The sequence below is a fragment of the Canis aureus genome, chromosome 10 (genome assembly GCF_053574225.1).
Source record: "Canis aureus isolate CA01 chromosome 10, VMU_Caureus_v.1.0, whole genome shotgun sequence".
In the NCBI taxonomy this organism is placed as follows: domain Eukaryota; kingdom Metazoa; phylum Chordata; class Mammalia; order Carnivora; family Canidae; genus Canis; species Canis aureus.
The window spans coordinates 55,532,921-55,551,492 of record NC_135620.1 but is presented as its reverse complement, the minus strand read 5'-3'; the positions used below and the strand labels follow the sequence as shown (position 1 = coordinate 55,551,492).

The 18,572-nt window shown below is 39.4% G+C and overlaps 1 protein-coding gene across 3 annotated transcripts in view; it reads right to left on the bottom strand.

The window, feature by feature from the left end:
* Positions 1–5,946: 5,946 nt before the first annotated feature.
* Positions 5,947–18,572, bottom strand: part of ZCCHC7 (zinc finger CCHC-type containing 7) — a 252,064-nt gene continuing 239,438 nt past the window's right edge. For all 3 annotated transcript variants that reach the window (XM_077912559.1, XM_077912558.1, XM_077912560.1), the window contains exons 7-9: positions 12,588–12,683; positions 9,513–9,630; positions 5,947–7,463 (exon numbers count right to left, since the gene is read on the bottom strand). In XM_077912559.1, the coding sequence (XP_077768685.1) occupies positions 7,027–7,463; positions 9,513–9,630; positions 12,588–12,683 (651 nt within the window). In that variant the 3' untranslated portion in view covers positions 5,947–7,026. The remainder of the gene's footprint in view (positions 7,464–9,512; positions 9,631–12,587; positions 12,684–18,572) is intronic.

The following is an 18,572-nucleotide window of genomic DNA, read 5'->3' as shown; positions in this document are numbered from 1 at the left end:
TCCAAGTCTTTACCCTGGTACCTGTGAATGCAAACTTTCTTAAAGATGAAGCCTTTGCAGACATAATTAGGGATTTGGGGATAATACCGTCTTGGATCTAGGGTGAGCTCTAAAACTGATATACAGAGACAGAGAAGGTGGAGGCAGAGGTTGGAGTTGTGTCTACAAGCCAAGGAATGCCAACTGCCAACGGGATGTAAGAGACAGGCATAGAATGGATTCTCCCCCAGAGCATCAAGAAGAAACCAACTCTACTGATAATCTTGATTTTGGACTTCTGGTTTCCAGAAGTGTGAGAGAACAAATTTCTATGGCCTTAAAGCCACCCAGTTTGTGATGATTTGTTACCATAGCCCCAAGAAACTAATAGGGGGTACATCCTTGCTGTTTCTGATCTTCATGCCTCTACTGACATGGTTCCTTTTCCTAAAAGGGCTCTTCCCTCTTTTGTTAACCGGAAATTTTTGTTCTGCTATGAAGACTCATTGGAAGTCCTAGGCAGAAGAGATCAGCTCAGATTTCCTGGACTCTTCCCAGAAGGCCAATCCATAGCCATCCCTGTACTCCTCACCTGTATCAATTTTCGTTTTTGTGTTCGTCTCCTTAATTGCTCATCAACCCTGAAGCTTGGGATTTATAATTAGTCAACCTGAAGCAAGAATACTACCAGAAACAGAAAAGGTCAACAACAAATATTTTTTGAATAATAATTCAGGAGGCAATAGGAATACCAAAGACAAGAGGATTAATGTTGACTAGGGTGGTCACAAAAGTGGAATGGGCTATTTTAGGCAGAATCAACAAAATAGGTAAATATGACCTGTCCAGGACCAGGTCATCCATCCAATGGGACTGGAAGAGTAAAGGGAATATAGAAGAAAGAAAAGGAGAAGTCTTCAGAAGATAAGGCTGGAAAGGCTTTGAAAGTTAGGCCAAGAAGTTACACTTGAGCCTGTGGACCATGGTTCCTAATGCTAGTGCAACTACCACCTTCCTCCAGGCCTCTAAAGTTGGACACTTACCTTGTGATCACAGTCGTCTTCTTAGCCCTCTAGGAGCAAAGCAGGAAACAAAACAAGATAGTCTATGGACTACTGACCCTTGGCCTTGCCTAGGTTTTTCAGGATATTTCGAATTCAGTGAAAAAAAAAAAAAAATTAAAATGTTCCCAATAGATTATGAATGAAACTAGTTCTTGTTTTGACACATGTATATACTTATGAGACTATCACCACAATCAAGATAATGAACATATGCACTACCCCCAAGTTTCCTGTCCTTTTGTGATTTTTTTTAAAGGTTTTATTTATTTATTCATGAGAGAGAGAGAGAGAGGCAGAGACACAGGCAGACGGAGAAGAAGGCTCCATGCAGGGAGCACGACACAGGACTCGATCCCAGGTCTCCAGGATCTCGCCCTGGGCTGAAGGCGGCGCTAAACCACTAAAACACCAGGGCTGGGATCCCTGGGTGGCGCAGTGGTTTAGCGCCTGCCTTTGGCCCAGGGCGGGATCCTGGAGACCCGGGATCGAATCCCACGTTGGGCTCCTGGTGCATGGAGCCTGCTTCTCCCTCTGCCTATGTCTCTGCCTCTCTCTCTCTCTCTCTCTGTGACTATCATAAATAAATAAAAATTAAAAAAAAAAACAAAACACCAGGGCTGCCTGCCTTTTGTGATCTTTATTCCCCACCCTTCCCAAGCATCACCAGCTCCAGGCAACTACAGATCTGCTGTCACTAGATTAATTTGCCTTTTTCCACAGTATCCCACTGTGAATTTTAAATTATTGAGTACTGTATATTCTTGTATTCCTATAAATATTCTTGAGCTTTATTCTTAGAATTGGTTGTTACTGGAAACAATTTAATTCTTTCAGGTCTTGCTTTTAAGTTAGTTAGGTAGAACCAGAGAAGAGTTTAGGTGAGGGCTAATTTTCCCCATCACTGAGGAAAGACTCTTCTGAGTACTGTGGACAGTGCCACACCACCTCTTGAGGTTTTCCTCTGACTGGTGAGAGCAGGAATGAATCTGTGGCCCTTTATGAGCTCCAGAAAGCTTACTCTAATCTTTTCGTTGTTTTCCTTACACCTGTGCACTAACCAGTACTCAGCCCAAGACTTGAGGGGGACCCTTTGCAGATTTCTGGGTTCTCTCTGTGCAACTCTTCTCTCTAGTAACCAGATCTTCAAAGTCAAGCCACATTGGCTTTTTCAGACTCCCAACTCCGTTTCCTTAACTCAGGGAGATCATCAGGCTATTCCTGGGTTTCCCTTCCTTGCTTCACAATCGGGAAACCCCTCAGCAGTCTGCTGGAGCAACCATATGGCACACGTCACTTATCTGCCATCTCTCAAAGTTCAGTGTCCTTCCTTGTCTGATGTTCAGGGTCTTGAAAACTGCTTCATATATTTTTTACATGGTCTCAGGTTGGAGGGTAAATCTGGTCCCTATTACTCTAAACTTGGCTAGAAGTAGAAATTCCTGAACCTGCTTTTGATGACGATGACAAATGCAATGTATTGATCTCTGGACTCTTATGCTGCATGGTAATATACGGGTACCTCAAGCTGATAAACTTACTGAGAAAATGGATGCATACAATATACATAAAGTTGTATTTCTCTGCATTCAAAAGTAATTTAAGAAATTATTTTTAATGAATACTGGTAAGTATCCTTTTGTGGGAAGGACTGTTCTGAGATCATGGTTGTAGCAGATGACATTGGTGTTTTGTTTATATCCCTGTGTCTCTGTTAGGCGCTGCCCACTAGCTGCCAAACCCACTTTGCCTGGGTGTACAGAGCCAGGGTCACTATACTTAAGAGAAAGGCCCCTGAGGGCAGCTTTTACACAATGGGTGATCTAAAACAAAACGAAAAAAAATCATACACACACACACACTTTGACTCCTTTGCCCTTAAGCAGGGCAGCTCAAAGTGTGGCCTACACCGTGTCTACTGCTCACTTTGGATTTGAATGCTTCTGGGTGGGACTTGACTTGACAAGACATCTGGCTTGGATTCCTTCACTTCCCCTGCCTCATTTCCTCACTCCCTTACTGGGTTTAACTGGAAACACTTCCTAGTAGATGGTTTAAGAAGTGATTTATTTCATAGGATGGGTATGTACAATGTCCATTGTATACATTACATTTGCATTAAATGCACCAGCAATTGGAGTTGTTCTCTCTGGATAGAGCAAGAGTGAAACAGCTTCATCACATGAAGTGATCCTTTGCATGGCATGCATAACAGATCATGTCTTCCAATGGATGGTACTTCTCTGAATGTTAACTCCAAGGGTAAAACCTAAGAACCTATGCTGGGCCTGGGTCCTGGTGATGGTTCCTACAGCCCATCTCCAGCTCTTTCCTTTCCTACTACCTGACTTCCTTAGTTCTCTTACCACAAATATTTATCTCAACGGAGCTTATGGCCTTACTGGTGCCCTAGTGCTTCTGCTTCCCAATTAGAACAGTAAGTAATTCCCCTCAGCTGGCTAAGTCTCCAGTGGCCCTGTCCTTCCACAAAGTGGTCCAAAAGGTCTGGAGACCTTCATGCTATGGAGCTAGTGTCCTTATTTTAGATGAATGGGACATGTCCCACCAAACTCTCAAATATCAGCAGTCTGATGAAAAAAATAAACCTTGTAAGATAAGGATACATCTGGCTCTTGCTTTCAGATGTAGCAGGCAATGTGAGTTCTCCTTCTTGTTGGAAGAATTACTTCTGAGAGATGAGACATTTGAGGCTGGATATTCCTTTGTTGTGGGGAGTTGTCCTGCATATTATAGGATACTTAGCAGCGCCTCTGGCCTCTAGTCACAAAATGTTAGTAGTACCTTCTAAGTTGCAAAAACCAAAAATGGTAATTATCAGGGGATCAAGACAGCTACGAAGGAATGAAAGTCTCTTATTTTGTCTGTAACCTTTTGTTGGCAGAAGACTTTTCAGCTGTTTTCTATGAGAACTTCTTTCCGTATCTTTTATCAACAGATTGATATATAGTTAATTCAGCCCTACACCCAAACACAGCACACATCACTCTTTTCACTGTAGCACTAACAAACAGTGTTTCGTTGCCCATGAGAGAAGCAAAGAGAAAAAGGAATGATAATATCCCATGATTGTGGGAGTGGGGAAATGAACTCTCTCAAACACTACCAGGAATGTGTAAATGACTGGGAAGTAGTATGACTTTTTGGGAATGTCATTTGGCAATATGTATTAAAAGGTGCATGAAATATATACATATTTTTTAGACCCACAAATTCTATTGTATTGCAACAGAATAATCAGAGAAGATAGGATGTGCATATACTTTTTTAAGATAATGAAAATTAGAAACTACCAAAATGTTCAACAATAGGAAGCTGAGTAAATAAGTTATGGTATAGCCATATAACAGGATATCATGTAGCCATTAAAAATAATGATGTAGGCACATATTTGATTAGAAAAAATATTTTCACAATGCATTAAGTGAAAAAAGAGGTTACAAAACTATATATGTATAGAAAAAAGTCAGGAATGAAAGACTCTAAGAATTGTAATCGTATCTTTGGGTGTAAGAATCAGGTATCATTTTTTAATTTTCATTTTCTTTCCTTTAAATGAACATGTAATCCTTGTTAACAAAAATAAAGATCGAGTAATAGGTATACTGCAAGTAGCATGGTCCATGAAAGCAAGACTTTCCATTGAGAGAACGGGAGACAGTTTCTCTGTACTATATTCTAAGAATGGCAAACATGAACCAAGCTATCACCCAGGAAAGGAGCAACTTAGACTGCCTGTAATCAGAGTGGAGTTAGAGGCAAAAGATGTTTAGCCTTCTTAAGCTTAACAACTAAACAGATGCTTATTGTTTGGGACATTTGCTTTTCTTCTCAATTATATTTATCCATTTAAAATATTATTTGATGAATTGTGAAATCTCTAATATATTTTTAAGCTTCCCATTTTTGTATGGAAAACTACTGTGAGTCCCTGATGGACTGATTTAACACTTGGTGAGAGTCAGGTGTCCAGGCAACAAAGAGAAAATGGAGCAGAAGCTCCTCTGTGTTTCTGCTCTTTCCTAAACCACCCTAATGCCCACAAGTAAAATAGCTCAGCTGCCTTTCCTATCTGCATATAAATGCATGGGCCTGAAGGGTAAATTATATCCTAGCACAAAATGCTTGTCTAATAAAAAAAATAGGGGGAAAATAGGAAAATGTGCAGAAGTAAGTAAATAATTTAAAAAAGAGCACTTTTTCTTCCTTTCTCCAAACAATCTGCCATGTATGTAAGATCCTAAGGAATGGCAATCCCCTCGCTGCCCTGAAAGGAGATGCCCTTGCACCTGAAGCAATGCTAGTCACACCACACCAATAATAATACATGCTTATCCCAGGTCTTAATGAGGAATAACACCAATTATTTCAAGACTTATACTCTGTGAAGCTGTTTTTTTTCACGGCTGTCACGCCCTTTTAGCTGGGCGTTAAAAGACTCTGGCCACTTACCTTGGGGTCAAAACAATCGCAAGGATGTCAGGAAGCTATGAACCAACACACAAAGAACACCTGCACTTAGCTGAGAGCAGGGCATCCCCAGAGAGGGCACTGGCCTAAACACTGTGAAGCCACAGCTGATGCTGAAGCTGTTTTAGGGGAAGAGACTCTCGCTTTCCCCCTACAAGATAGGAGAGCTGATCCCACCAGGTACACAGTGGTTCATGTACTTCACAAAGAGTAAAACACAAATGTAAGAACCTAACATTCTAAAATCGCCCAGATTAACGGACTCCGCATCATTTTCTTTTGGCATGGAGCTAGTGCTTGGGTGACAAGGGCATTCTGAGCCCAGTTCATGGAGATTTTGTAACTTTAGCCACGTGTCCAACCCAACCATGGCCTTTGTCACTCAAACTCTTATTGCCTTTTTACATAATTGACAAACTTATTTACTCTTTTTCAGACATTTTATTTTTCTAACATTAAGCTTTGATAAATACAAAAAATTCACAGGTACAAAAATTTCTGTATAGCCTTGTGGTAGTTAAAAAACCCGTGAAAACAAAACAGTGTTTTAAGTGGGGCAGTATCCATCTCTATACATCTGAGTGACAGTCTTCATGAAGTGTGACTGTAAAAATGGTGAAAACTATTTCCTTATGATTACATTACAATTTTTTAGGACTCTCTTTTACTTGTCTCAGGAAATCTCTCTCATGCCATTGCACAGGTTGGGTTCCTTGCTTGTATTTTGCTACAGGCCAATTCTCCACCTCTTAGGGGTTTCAATGAGAACACCTTCATCTTTTAGCCTCTGATGTTCTGTTCTGACTCCAGCCTCAAGAGCAAGAACAGCTAGATTGAGATTTACAGCTATTACCCTTTCTGATGTTAAAAAAGAATAAAGTAATGATGAAAGACTGATGAGGGACACCTGGGTGGCTCAGTTGTTGAGCATCTGCCTTTGGCTCAGGGCGTGATCCCGGATCCAGGGATCGAGTCCCACATCAGGCTCCCTGTGAAGAGCCTGCTTCTCCCTCTGTCTGTGTCTCTGCCTCACTCTTGGTCTCTCATGAACAAATAAATAAAATCTTAAAAAAAAAAAAAAAAAGAAAGACTTGATGAATTTTTCATATTAGCATTAATTTCTCTTCCTGCAAGGATTTAATTTTCATACTCCCAATGCAGATGAATTACATTTGATGAGCTTTTACTTTATTAGAGTATTTAAAAATTTTTTCTTGAAAAGATTATTTCTTCTTATCCCTAGGATTCTGAGTAAAAATGACGTATAGGAGCAGGGGAAGTCTGAGTATATCTGTGTGTTTTTCCCCCCTCCTACATTTAATAATCTGTTGGACACAGAGAATGGAGATCTCCACAGTCTTTGTTCAGCAGTTCCAGGCACGGCTGAGATTACAAACAAAACCAAAAATGCACTTTATTTAATCACAGATAATAAAGATTTTGCTGGGATGTTATAGGCATGAAGACCAAACACTGGAAAGCTGGATCAGAAGCTGTCTCACAACTTGGATTTTTTTTTCCTCTGCTTAATGAGAAACAAATTATCATTGCCATCACCCTCCAAGTGGCTCTTTTTCTTATGCTTGCTCCGTTTGCCCTCTCTGGGCAGCTTGTCTTCTCTTGGCTTGTGAGAATGCGATGAGTGGTGGAAGGACTTAGGAGCCTTCTGGGTTCTGAAAGTGCCAGAAGAAGAGTGGAGTTTTGGGCCTCTGGGGAAGTCCTCATCCAAATCATGACACCTGTCAGCCTTCCTGTGTTTCTCTCGTTCTTTATTGCTCCTGCTCATTTCTTTTTGGGTTTCTTTCTTTTCTTGAGGCCACCTGTTGTTTCTACATGAGGCATGGCTCTTCCTTCTGTGTTGGTGGGGCCTCTTATCTGCTGCTTCCATGTGAGGTCTCTTGAATTGCCTTGGGAAATCTCCATTCTTCTGGAGTTCTGGAAAATATAAAAGTATTTCTGCATATTCAGCAGCCAGACAGTCCACACATTGCTTTCACAGGTCTGCAAACAACTTAGCAGAAAAGGAAACCAGACAATGAAATGTGTAAATGATAGGACATTCTAAATAGCCATTACTAAGGAGGTAAAAATCATTGACTAAAAATTGCATGATTATAATTCTGTATTTGATTGCTAAAAATAAAAAATATCCAGAAATCCAATGGTATTTATTCTGTTCAGTACAGCTGAATTAGGTTGAACAACAGAGATGAAGACTGGTGAGAGCAGTAATCATCTTAGCTTTGTGAAGAAAAGTCATGTCTGACCAATTCAAGTTCTTGCAGTGATAAAGAAATAACCCTTGATGATAAAGTGAAACAAGATGTGTAAAATGGTCTTTTAACAGTTCCATATGACATTTCGATTACCCTCTTAAGATAAAGTCTGGCCACAGGACTTATAGGTGGATGCTAAACTGGACGGGAGGTTACTCCTCCAGAACAGGTATCACTGGCTTGGAGAGTATACACATACACATGTATCTCAGAGGTTTGGGTGCCAGATCTGATATTAAATTCTGCCAGGACTTGGCACCCTTACTACAACTGTTGATGGTCGTGATTCTGATGGGGTAAGTGGGAGATGAGGTTACAATGAGGGATGAAAAACTAACATGCCAATAAAATCTTGAAAGATTAAATAAGTAGCCTATAACAAAACAGGATGAAATGCAAAGTAATATATTTAGGGAACAAAAAAGTGAATTCTAGGATATAGAGCAAAGGTAATTACTTATGGACGTTGGCATAAAATAAAAATTCCAATGAATCATAGAGAACCTCTAAGTAGCCACAGAGTTGTCAATATAACTAGCTAAAAGGGAAAACAAATGGTTTTTCTAGGATTGTAAGTTATAAAGACTCATTATAGAAAACCTGGGAAATATAGAAAAGTATAAAAAAAATAAAGTAGTGGCCATAATCTTTTATTTTTTTTTATTTTTTTGGCCATAATCTTTTAATTTAGAGGTGACATTTGGTGCTTTTCTTCTTAATTTTTTAAAAAAAATTTTAAATTTTTATTTATTTATGATAGTCACACACACACACAGAGAGAGAGAGAGAGAGAGAGGCAGAGACACAGGCAGAGGGAGGAGCAGGCTCCACGCACCGGGAGCCCGATGTGGGATTCGATCCCGGGTCTCCAGGATCGCGCCCTGGGCCAAAGACAGGCGCTAAACCGCTGCGCCACCCAGGGATCCCTCTTCTTAATTTTTTAACTTAGCTGCCTAATCAATATCTTCATGTACTATAATTTCTCTATCGTTGAGATAAATTCATATGAAATGTAATATATAACATATGCAGGAGTTGAGAAGTAATTTCGTTTGAAAAATACCCAAACTCAGAGAGATGGGGAAAAGAATAACAAAAAGGAGAAAAGAGTTAATAATGTATAGGTCAACTTGAAAAATGTAGAACTGTTTTGTCCTTAAAGCAACAAAAGTAACTTGGTAAACCATCATGAAGAATATGGCAAGAAAGAATTAGGAAGAGTAGGCTTAAATGATAAAATAGAAGAACTTTATGTTAGCAACAGTAAAAGAAACCACAGAGGGTGGGCTAAGAATGGACATCTTTAAGGAAGCTCCAGGAATCACCAGGAATTACCTAGCAGGGAAAGCTTTTCTTTCCATGAAAAATAGTAGAGACAAAGAAAGGGAAAAAATAATTACTTGCTAAACAAAAAAATCTCAAAGTAGCCTTTAAAAACTCTGCATACTTATATGGATAGAAGTATTTTCTGGACATATTCTAAACTGGTCATTATGTGAGAAAAATCATCACTGTGAAAAGAACGCAACAGTTTCTGAACTGGGTGCCTGATTTCTGGAGATCAAGAAAGTTCTAGTTTCTATGGTAATTATTTAAAAACATTTTCACTGCTAACCAATGATTCCCCCCAGAGCAGGGAAAGACAGTGCAAGAGAAGGTATTTAGGAACTATTGCAAAGGTGGATCTCATAAGAAGTCAATAACATACCTTTCACTTTTCGTTTTATTCTCTGTTCTCTCTCTCGAATTTCATATTTGTCATCATAGTAGAAGATGAATGGAGATGTTGGAAACGTCTGGTTAAACATTCGTCTTTCTGTACATTCCTGCAAATTGTTTGAAATTACTGTTTCAAATTATCAAATTTGATAATAAGCGCACTGTGCAGACAACCTTTTTGCAAGATTATGGACCACTGTAGTTAGAGACAAGCCCTGCACCAGGGATACCCCACTCTGTGGCTCAGGATGCAGTCTTGCTGGGACGTTGGGAGGATCATATCCAATCACACCCAACCACACCCAACTGTGTGTACTTGCTTCTTTCAGGCTTGGATTTTCTTTCCTTCTTTATTCATGAAACCCTTATCTTTTTTCAATCTTTTCTGCCAAACCCCTCTCTCAGTCTGAGTTAACAGCAACAGGAGCTGGATCTCCATTACACTTGCCTTGTTCCTCTGTTAGAGGGTTTATTTTATTTGGCCTTATGTTGCTTTAGACCTTTGCTTGTTGTTGTCAGACCTTTGCTCTGATGAATGGGATCAATATTCTTATAAAAGAGACCCCCCACAGAACTCCCTAGCCCATTCTACCCTTGTGAGGACACAGCAAGAAAGTGTCATCTCTGAGGAAGCAGGCCCTCACCAGACATGGATTCTGTTGGAACCATGATCTTGGGCTTCCCAGCCTCCAGAACTCTAAGACGTAAGTTTCTGTTGTTTATAAACCATCCAGTCTATTGTAGTTTATTTATAGCAGCTTAAATGGACTGAGATTCTAACCATAAAATATTAAGAGCAAATTACAATTATAAAAAGGTACTACAGACCTTGATACACTCCCAGTGCTCACTCATACTTTCATATGCTCCTGGAGTAGTCTCTCTGCACAGTGACTACTGTTTCCTATGACAGTCGGCCTGATGTGGAGCTGCTTATGACTGTTCCTGCCTTCCCAATTAGAGAATAAGTGGAATTAGGGAAAGGCGGTGCCACATTCACCTTAGAATATCTTCCACATGAAGAGGCTGTTCAGTAACATCTGTAGAGCTGTATTTCTGAAACTGAAGTGGAGGGGTCTTCAGGCATCTTTACTCATCTGCATAGTCTCATGTTTGGATCCTGTACGGTCTAGACTGGTGTGACTATACAGAGCTATACAGTACCATAAATATTTTCCAAAGCTAAATGTAAATTATATTTTGATTATCCACATCGCTGGTCCCCTCCATTAGCACAGACAATTGATAGTTGGCTATATAATTTATCTACTATTCTGGATTAGCCACACCACTGATCTTCTTCATTAGTGTGAATAATCTAGAGTTCTTCATCTATGGCAGCAATAGGCTGCCAAATTTGCTTTATTGTAAATTAAAAACTATCTAAATCTAGATTTCAGGGATAAATTCCAAATGTTAATATATTTCCTATCTACATTAACAGGAGTGACTAGTAAGTATTATGTGTCCAACTATAATTGTTTTTCTTCAATTGAACAAACATAAATGCTAAAAATACACCCCTTTGTCAGTAAGCATAAATTGTACATCCATGTGATCTGCGTGGTAGTGGAATGTTTAATGTGAATAGGTTTCCTAAACAGTGTTGGCAACATCTGAATTTTGGCAATAAGGAGAAAGGCACAAAGCAGGAAAAGATCTAGAGATGATAATTCTGTAAGAAAAAGTATTCTCTAACAAGGCTTTCAGTGTGAGTTCTATGGAAATGAAGTAAGTATACTACAGGGTCTTTCCATCCATATCACTGTACTATGGATTTGTTCACACTGGAAACAGCATCCAAATGTCAGTACTGAGAAATCTCCCTGTACAACTTCTTTGCTTTGTAGATAAAGAAACTGAAGACAAGAGAGAAAATGTGGGTTGTTCAAATCACATGGTTAAGTCAGTATCAGAGCAAAAACTGGAACTGAGGATCAGAACTTCATCCTACTTTCATATTCTATCCCTTCACTCCATGGTCCTACTGCCCCAACATGGAAGAAAAACTTCATCTGCTGGTGAGCTATGACCTAGCCCTTTTCTTTTCCCAGTCAGTCAGTCTGTCTGTCTCTCTATGCTATAGAGCTCCAGACCCAAGGCTGCATGAATGAGGCACCATGGTCAGAATTCAAGTCACAAAGTATAGTACTCCCCCATCCTACTGCTCACAGCCCAACCCATTTTGAGGACTCTCTGCCCACTGAATACTTTACTCTTGTGTCATCAAATCTGATCTTAGATTATTTTGGTTTATCTAGGCTGCTAGAAGCCCACCTGGAGACTAGGAATGTATTTCTCCATTCAGATTTTCTATTTTTTTGTGCCACTGCCTTTCTTCCTCTGATGCAGGATTCCAGGGATGTAGGAGAGAGCTCTGAGTGGTTTCTTATTGCAGCCTGTCTCTGGGATGAGCTGCTGCTATTTCATATTTAACAAGACAAGAGGCTAGGAGATTCCCTCCCGTCCCACAGCACAAGTTTCTTCTGCTTTGACATCCCTACACCTAAAACACACAGAGTTTGGCCCTGTTAGGGCTGGGCACATGCAGTCTAAATAGGGAATTTGGACATTTGTGGGGGGAGCAGGCTAGTCAAAGATGCAGCACCTCTGTCTTTCCACTCGTGCTAGGGTTTACATGTAAGTGATGAAAATTTAAGTGAAAACAATACCAGGGAAAACTAGAGATACTGGAGAACTACACAGAAAACCTAAAATCATGACTCAACTGTGTCAAAGTAATAGCAACCATAAGGACTCACAGGAACTGTAACCATTCTGCTGATTACTTTTATTTGTTTGCTGGATTTTATGAGCTTTGTATTTGTGTTAGCCTAACTTATTCCTATGTACTGAAAACAATTAGAAGAATGTGCTCCGACAGATCCTTGCTGTAGCAGGATGGGAGAAGTCAATCAGTTGAAAATATATGAAGTCTTACTTCAGGATGTTAGTTGATAAAACAAAGTAAGCATTCAGAATTATACTCTTTTCGAGTTCATCTTTCAGCAACCACTTCCAGAACAACAGAATGCTTTCTGCCCCAGTGCCACTTCAAACTTACGTGTCCATAATGGCCTTCTTGCCCACAGTTGTAGCAATACACTAAGGCTGATTGTCCAGAAGGGGTCTTCGGCTTTTTGGGTGGTCCAGGTTTGGTCTGCAACATGAGTATTTATGAGGGTTTATTAAATGTTAGAAGAAAATTAACAACTGATTCTTTCCCAAAGAGCTCTTTTTTTGGTAAGAGATTCCCTGAGATGTTGCCTCCTTGAGTTTAGTGTGCGCACTTCATATCCAGATGGTTCTCTGTGTTAAAGTGCATAACCTAACAATTCTTTTATACTTCATATCAGTGTGTTCTTTCCTATCCTTCACTCCTCATTCCATTCGGCACTATGCCCAGTGCTAGATATTTGGTCTCTCAGAGAAGTACAATAGCCTAGCAGAACATGACAGAAATAGATAATGACAGAACGATGTAATAAGCACAGTGACAAGGTATTAATGGAGTGGCCAGGGGGACCCACCATTGGATAGGGTGGAAGAAGACAGGGAAAGCTTCCTTGGAAGTATGAAACTTACATTTTCTCTCAAAGGATTAGGTATAAGTCAAACGGAACATCCTAAGTGGAGGGGACAACATGAACAATGACATGAAACTAAGAAAGAGCACACATGCTGACAAAGTACAACATGCACTTTCAGGTATACTGAAAAATGAGCCTGGAGAATGGAGGGCAAAAGAAGGGAGGGCCTTATAAGTTATCTTAAGGAACTTGGAGTTTATCTGGGCCTTTCCATTTATTTTTATTTTTTTAAGATTTTATTTATTTATTCATGAGAGAGAGAGAAAAAAAGAGAAAGAGAGAGAGAGAGAGAGAGAGAGAGAGGCACAGGCACAGGCAGAGGGAGAAGCAGGCTCCATGCAGGGAGCCTGATGTGGGACTCGATCCCAGGACTCCAGGATCACGCCCTGGGCCGAAGGCAGGCGCTAAACCGCTGAGCCACCCAGAGATCTCTTAAGTATAGTTTTAAATGTAGGAGCAGAATAGTTACAATTTTATTTCGGAAAAAACTTTTTGGCTTGTAGTTGTAGGGATGGTGATGAATATGAGCAGGAGAAGGTTCGATGCAGTGAGAAAGGTGGCTGTGAGGAAAGCCAGTGAGGTGATGAGGGCCTCAAGTATACGAGTATATGAGGGCCTCAAGTATTCCTCAAGTATAGGAAAAAGGGAATGGATTTGGCAAATACATGAGGTGATAAAAATGGTATCACTTGGACATTGAAAAGATATAGGGAATGAAGGAAAGGAGAAACTGGGATGCTTTTCAGGTTTCTAAGTTGGGTGAATTGATGAATGCCAATGATTTGGTAGTAGTGCCAATACTTGCTTCAGAAAAGGTAGGGAGAAAAAAGAGAGGCCAAATCAGAGGGAAAGATAATGGAGTTTAACTTAGATCCTGCATTGGTGGAGATATCCACCAGGCAGTTGTCTATGTGAGATTAAAGCTTAGGGAACAAGTGTGAGCTGATGATTAGATCTGGAAGAAATCTGTATAACAGTGGAGGCTCAGTAGACTCGAGTGGACATATTGCCATACCCAGCATGAGCAGCAGTAACTTCGGATGGAACCCTGGGAAGAACAACACTTAAGAGGCAGACACAGGATCCTGAGATAGAGACAGAATAGGAAAGGTTGATGGAGGCAAGACCACAGGAAAATACAGTCACAGATCTTAGCAGCTTCAAGAAGGATGAACTCATCTACAATGTCAAATACAGCAGAGGCTTGTTGAGATTAGAACCAAGAAATGTCGGTTAGATTTGGCAACTGTTTATGGATAACCTGAGGTCATCCTGAGGATGAGAATTTTGGAATTAGTGGAAAGGTAAAAAAGAGTAGAAGTCAACAGGTTCAAGAGTGAAGCAATGCATACAAAGATGATGAAATCATATAGAAGAACAAGAAAATGACTGCCCACAGAAGCCAGGATGGTGGTTACTTCCAGTGGGGAGAAAACAACTCACAGAGGCTTCTGGGGTAGCCACAATTTTCTATTTCCTGAACACAAGTGGTGTTCTAGAACTTGAGTGTGTGTTATATAACTCATATACTAAGTTGTATATGTTTTATGCACTTTTCAGTATGTATGTCACATTTACAGGAAATATTTTAAAAAACTGAATGGAAGTTGAAGAAAAGGAGACAGTAGGTATGTATTACTCTGAGAAACATGAATAACAAGGGGCAGAATAATACTGAGCAAGACCTAGGAAGGGGGTTTGATGGAGTCTGCTATTAGAATGAGAGAGCGAGAGAGCTGAGAAAGTAGTAGGAGAGATGGAGGGCTTGGAAACAGGAGAGAAGAGAGAAGATAGAATAAAACCCCTGAGGTGGCAGGGGCTTTAAACGAGGGAAAAAAAAAACGAATTCCCGCCCATTCTTTTTTTTTTTTTTTTTTTTTTTTTTGAGATTGGAAGAAAGGTTAAGAACAGGGTATAACTTGGATAAGCTTGCTTGCTTGCTTCCTTTCTCTCTCTCTCTCTCCCTCCTTCCCTCTCATTCCCCTCCCTCCCTCCCTCTTTCCCTCCCTCCCTCCCTCCCTTCCTTCCTTCCTCTCTCTCTCTCTTTCAAATAAACTCTACACCCCACATGGGGCTCAAACTCATGACCCTGAGACCAAGAATTGCAGGCCCCCCAGACTCAGCCAGCCAAGGGCACCCCACTTATGTACTTTAATGAGATGCTGTTACAAAGAATGCTGGTCTGCCAACTAATTTTGTTATTGTTGTTTAAGGTGGCAGATGGGTGGTAGAGCTGAACAAGTTCAAGGATGCCTTATCAGTGATGTTTACCAGAGTGCTGGGCCCATGGCATGAGCATATACATGTTGGCAAACTATGGGTGACAGGTCAAATCCAGTCCTCTGCTTGTTTTTGTACAGCCCAGAGACAAGAATGGCTTTTACATTTAAATGATTAAAATAAAAAAAAAAAGATATTTTGCAACACATGAAAATTCTATGAAATTCAAAATTCAAGGTCTGAAAACAAAGTTTTATTGAAGCACAGCCAGGCACATCTGCTTACAGATTATCTATCGCTGTTTTTCTTACATTATTTTAATTCAAGTATAGCTATAGTGTTATATTAGTTTCAGATGTACAATACAGTGTTTCTACAATTCCATATATCACCTAGTGCTTATCAGACGTTTCTCCAAAGAAGATATCCAGATGGCCAAAAGACACAGGAAAAGATGCTCGATATTACTCATCATTAGGGAAATGTAAATCAAAATCACAATGAGATAATATTTCACACTTGTCAGAGTGGCTAGAATCAAAAACACAAGAAACAAGTGTTGGTGAGGATGTAGTGAAAAGGGAACCCTTCTGGACTGTTGGTGGGAATGCAAACTGGCACAGCCATTGTGGAAAATAGTATGGAGTTTCCTCAAAAAGTTTAAAATAGAACTACCTGCAATACGGTTGGTTATCTGTGGTAACTTTTCAAGAGCAGAGTTATGACAGAGACCATATGGCCTACCAAGCTAAACTTTGCTATCTGGCTCTCTACAGAAGAAGTCTGTTGATGCCTAAGCTACAACATAAAAAGTGCTCAATAAAAAAAAAAAAAAAAAAAGTGCTCAATAAATAGGTGGTAAATGAGTAGATGTTAAACACTTCAAAATTTAATAGAGTGGAAATGAGTTATATGGCCAATAAATGTGATTAAAATAAATCTGAACACTGAAAACCTCTATGGATTAGGATGCAGAGCACAAGTTTTACGGAATTTCTCTGAATTATTTTATTGCCTAAGTTTGAGGAAATTACAGGTAGTTCTAATGTTGTTCCAGCTGCCTGTATCACTCTTTGCCCAGAAGAACATGGTGCACTCCACCTCTTTCAAATCTTGGCTTAAAGGTCATATTAGTAAGGCTTTCCTGATCACTTTTTAAAAAGATTGTCAGCTCTCTCCAACTGGTGTTCCCTACCCTGCTTTACTGCTTTAAAAAAACAAACAAACAAACAAACAAACAAACAGACAAACAAACTCCATGTCACTTATCACATCTCACATACTATATATTTTGCTTGTTTTATCTGTCCCTCCACTTACAATCCCAGGCAAGAAGAAAGCAAGCTCTGTAACAGGCCAGGCATATAGTAAGAGTTCACAAAGTAGTAATAAATTAACAATGCATATGTAAAGCACATAGCCCATAGTAAGCATCCAATACATTTTAGTTATTGTTAATAATTTGGGTACATTGGGAAACGATATCAATTTTTAACATCATTAAAGGACAACCTATAAAATTATGTTTTGATATATTAAAAAGCCTGCATAAATTAATACAGCTCCCTAAGTGTCTCCCCTACTTCACACTGAGAGTGTGATATATAGTCTGGAAGAATCAGGAAGGAATTAGTAGTATAAAGAGAATAGGAATTCAGTTTTACAGTATCAAGGATAAAGAGATCCTTCTTAATCAAGATTTTGAAAGCATGCTTCATGGTGACACTTACTTTATTTTGAAAGTAATTTCATTCAAAGAGTCTCAAATTTAGCCCCGCTGTTCATTTATGCCCGTGGATGAAGTGCAAACATTTGGATGTTCATTCATCTGAATAATGTCACTAGTTAAAAACTTCCATTATTACTAATAAAAATAGCAACAGTATTTATATTGTGCTATGAAATTCTAAACTGTTTCACAATAATTAATTAGTAAATGACATGACAAACGCTATCTACATACTCCCATTTTAATAAACTATCATGTACTAGGACTTAATAGGAATGAAATCAGCCTAGATCTCACCTAATTAGAGAACATTTCTATATTAGAATACAGTACTGAAAACTCAATAATGATTTCCAGTGGACAAGTTTTCATACTATGATCTAACAAAAATCTTACAGCTATTTAAAGTGTTAGAAATATAAATTTGTGACTCAATAGTTCTGCCTTGGAGCATGTCTTTATTTTTAATTAACAGGAAAGGTCCAATTTAAAGCAGAATATGTCAACTGATTAGCTCTAAGTTCAGAGTTCTGTCATACAGTCTGCACTGTGGACAAAAAGTTAAATGTACGAGAATGAATGTAGTCTTTTAAAACTTTTTTTTTTTTTTTTTAAAGATTTTACTTATTTATTCAGAGACACAGAAATTGAGAGAGAGGCAGAGGGAGAGACACAGAAAACACTCTTTTATTCAGAGACACAGAAATTGAGACAGAGGCAGAGGGAGAAGCAGGCTCCATGCAGGGAGCCCGATGTGGGACTCAATCCTGGGTCTCCAGGATCACACTCTGGGCTGAAGACGGAGCTAAACTGAGCCACTGGGGCTGCCCTAAAACTTTTTTTTAAAGTTAAGAATTTATCTAGAGACTTTGACCAATGGGTTACCAAGTGAACTATTTATGAAAGCAGCTTTTTTCTTTTTTTGTTACAGACATTTAAATAATCTATATTTGTAGGGTGATATCTTGGAGATTACTTTACTATCAATATATAGAAGTAATAACCTGGTAGATAGCATTACCTATGAAAGGTCCATCCCATCTGCTATTCTTGCTGAAAGCTTTTCATGCACCAGTAAACTCAGTAAATATCAGAAGATAAAGCATAAGCCTACCACGCCACGGATTTACTCCTAATGTCTCCTCAAAGTGCAGCCCGATGCAACGATTACAAATGATTTTCTTCTAATGTCATTTTACATAACCCTTTTTTCTGCATGAGTAGTTAGTGCGGAATGAATGAATGAATGCCATTAAAACAGTTAATCATTATCTGGGACACTGGCCTTACTCCCTTCACAACTAGGAATCTCCATGACAAAGGCCAAGAGATCAAAACGCCAGAGCTGCCTCAGTGTCCTATTTCTAACAGTAATTTTTTATGCAAATGAATCTGCTGGGCATCTCCCTCTGTGACCTTGAGCTGCCCTTATCTAAACTGACTTTGATCCAATGAGGGTCTGCATCTAGTTGAAGCTCATTACTATATAGGATATGCAATCAATTTCACT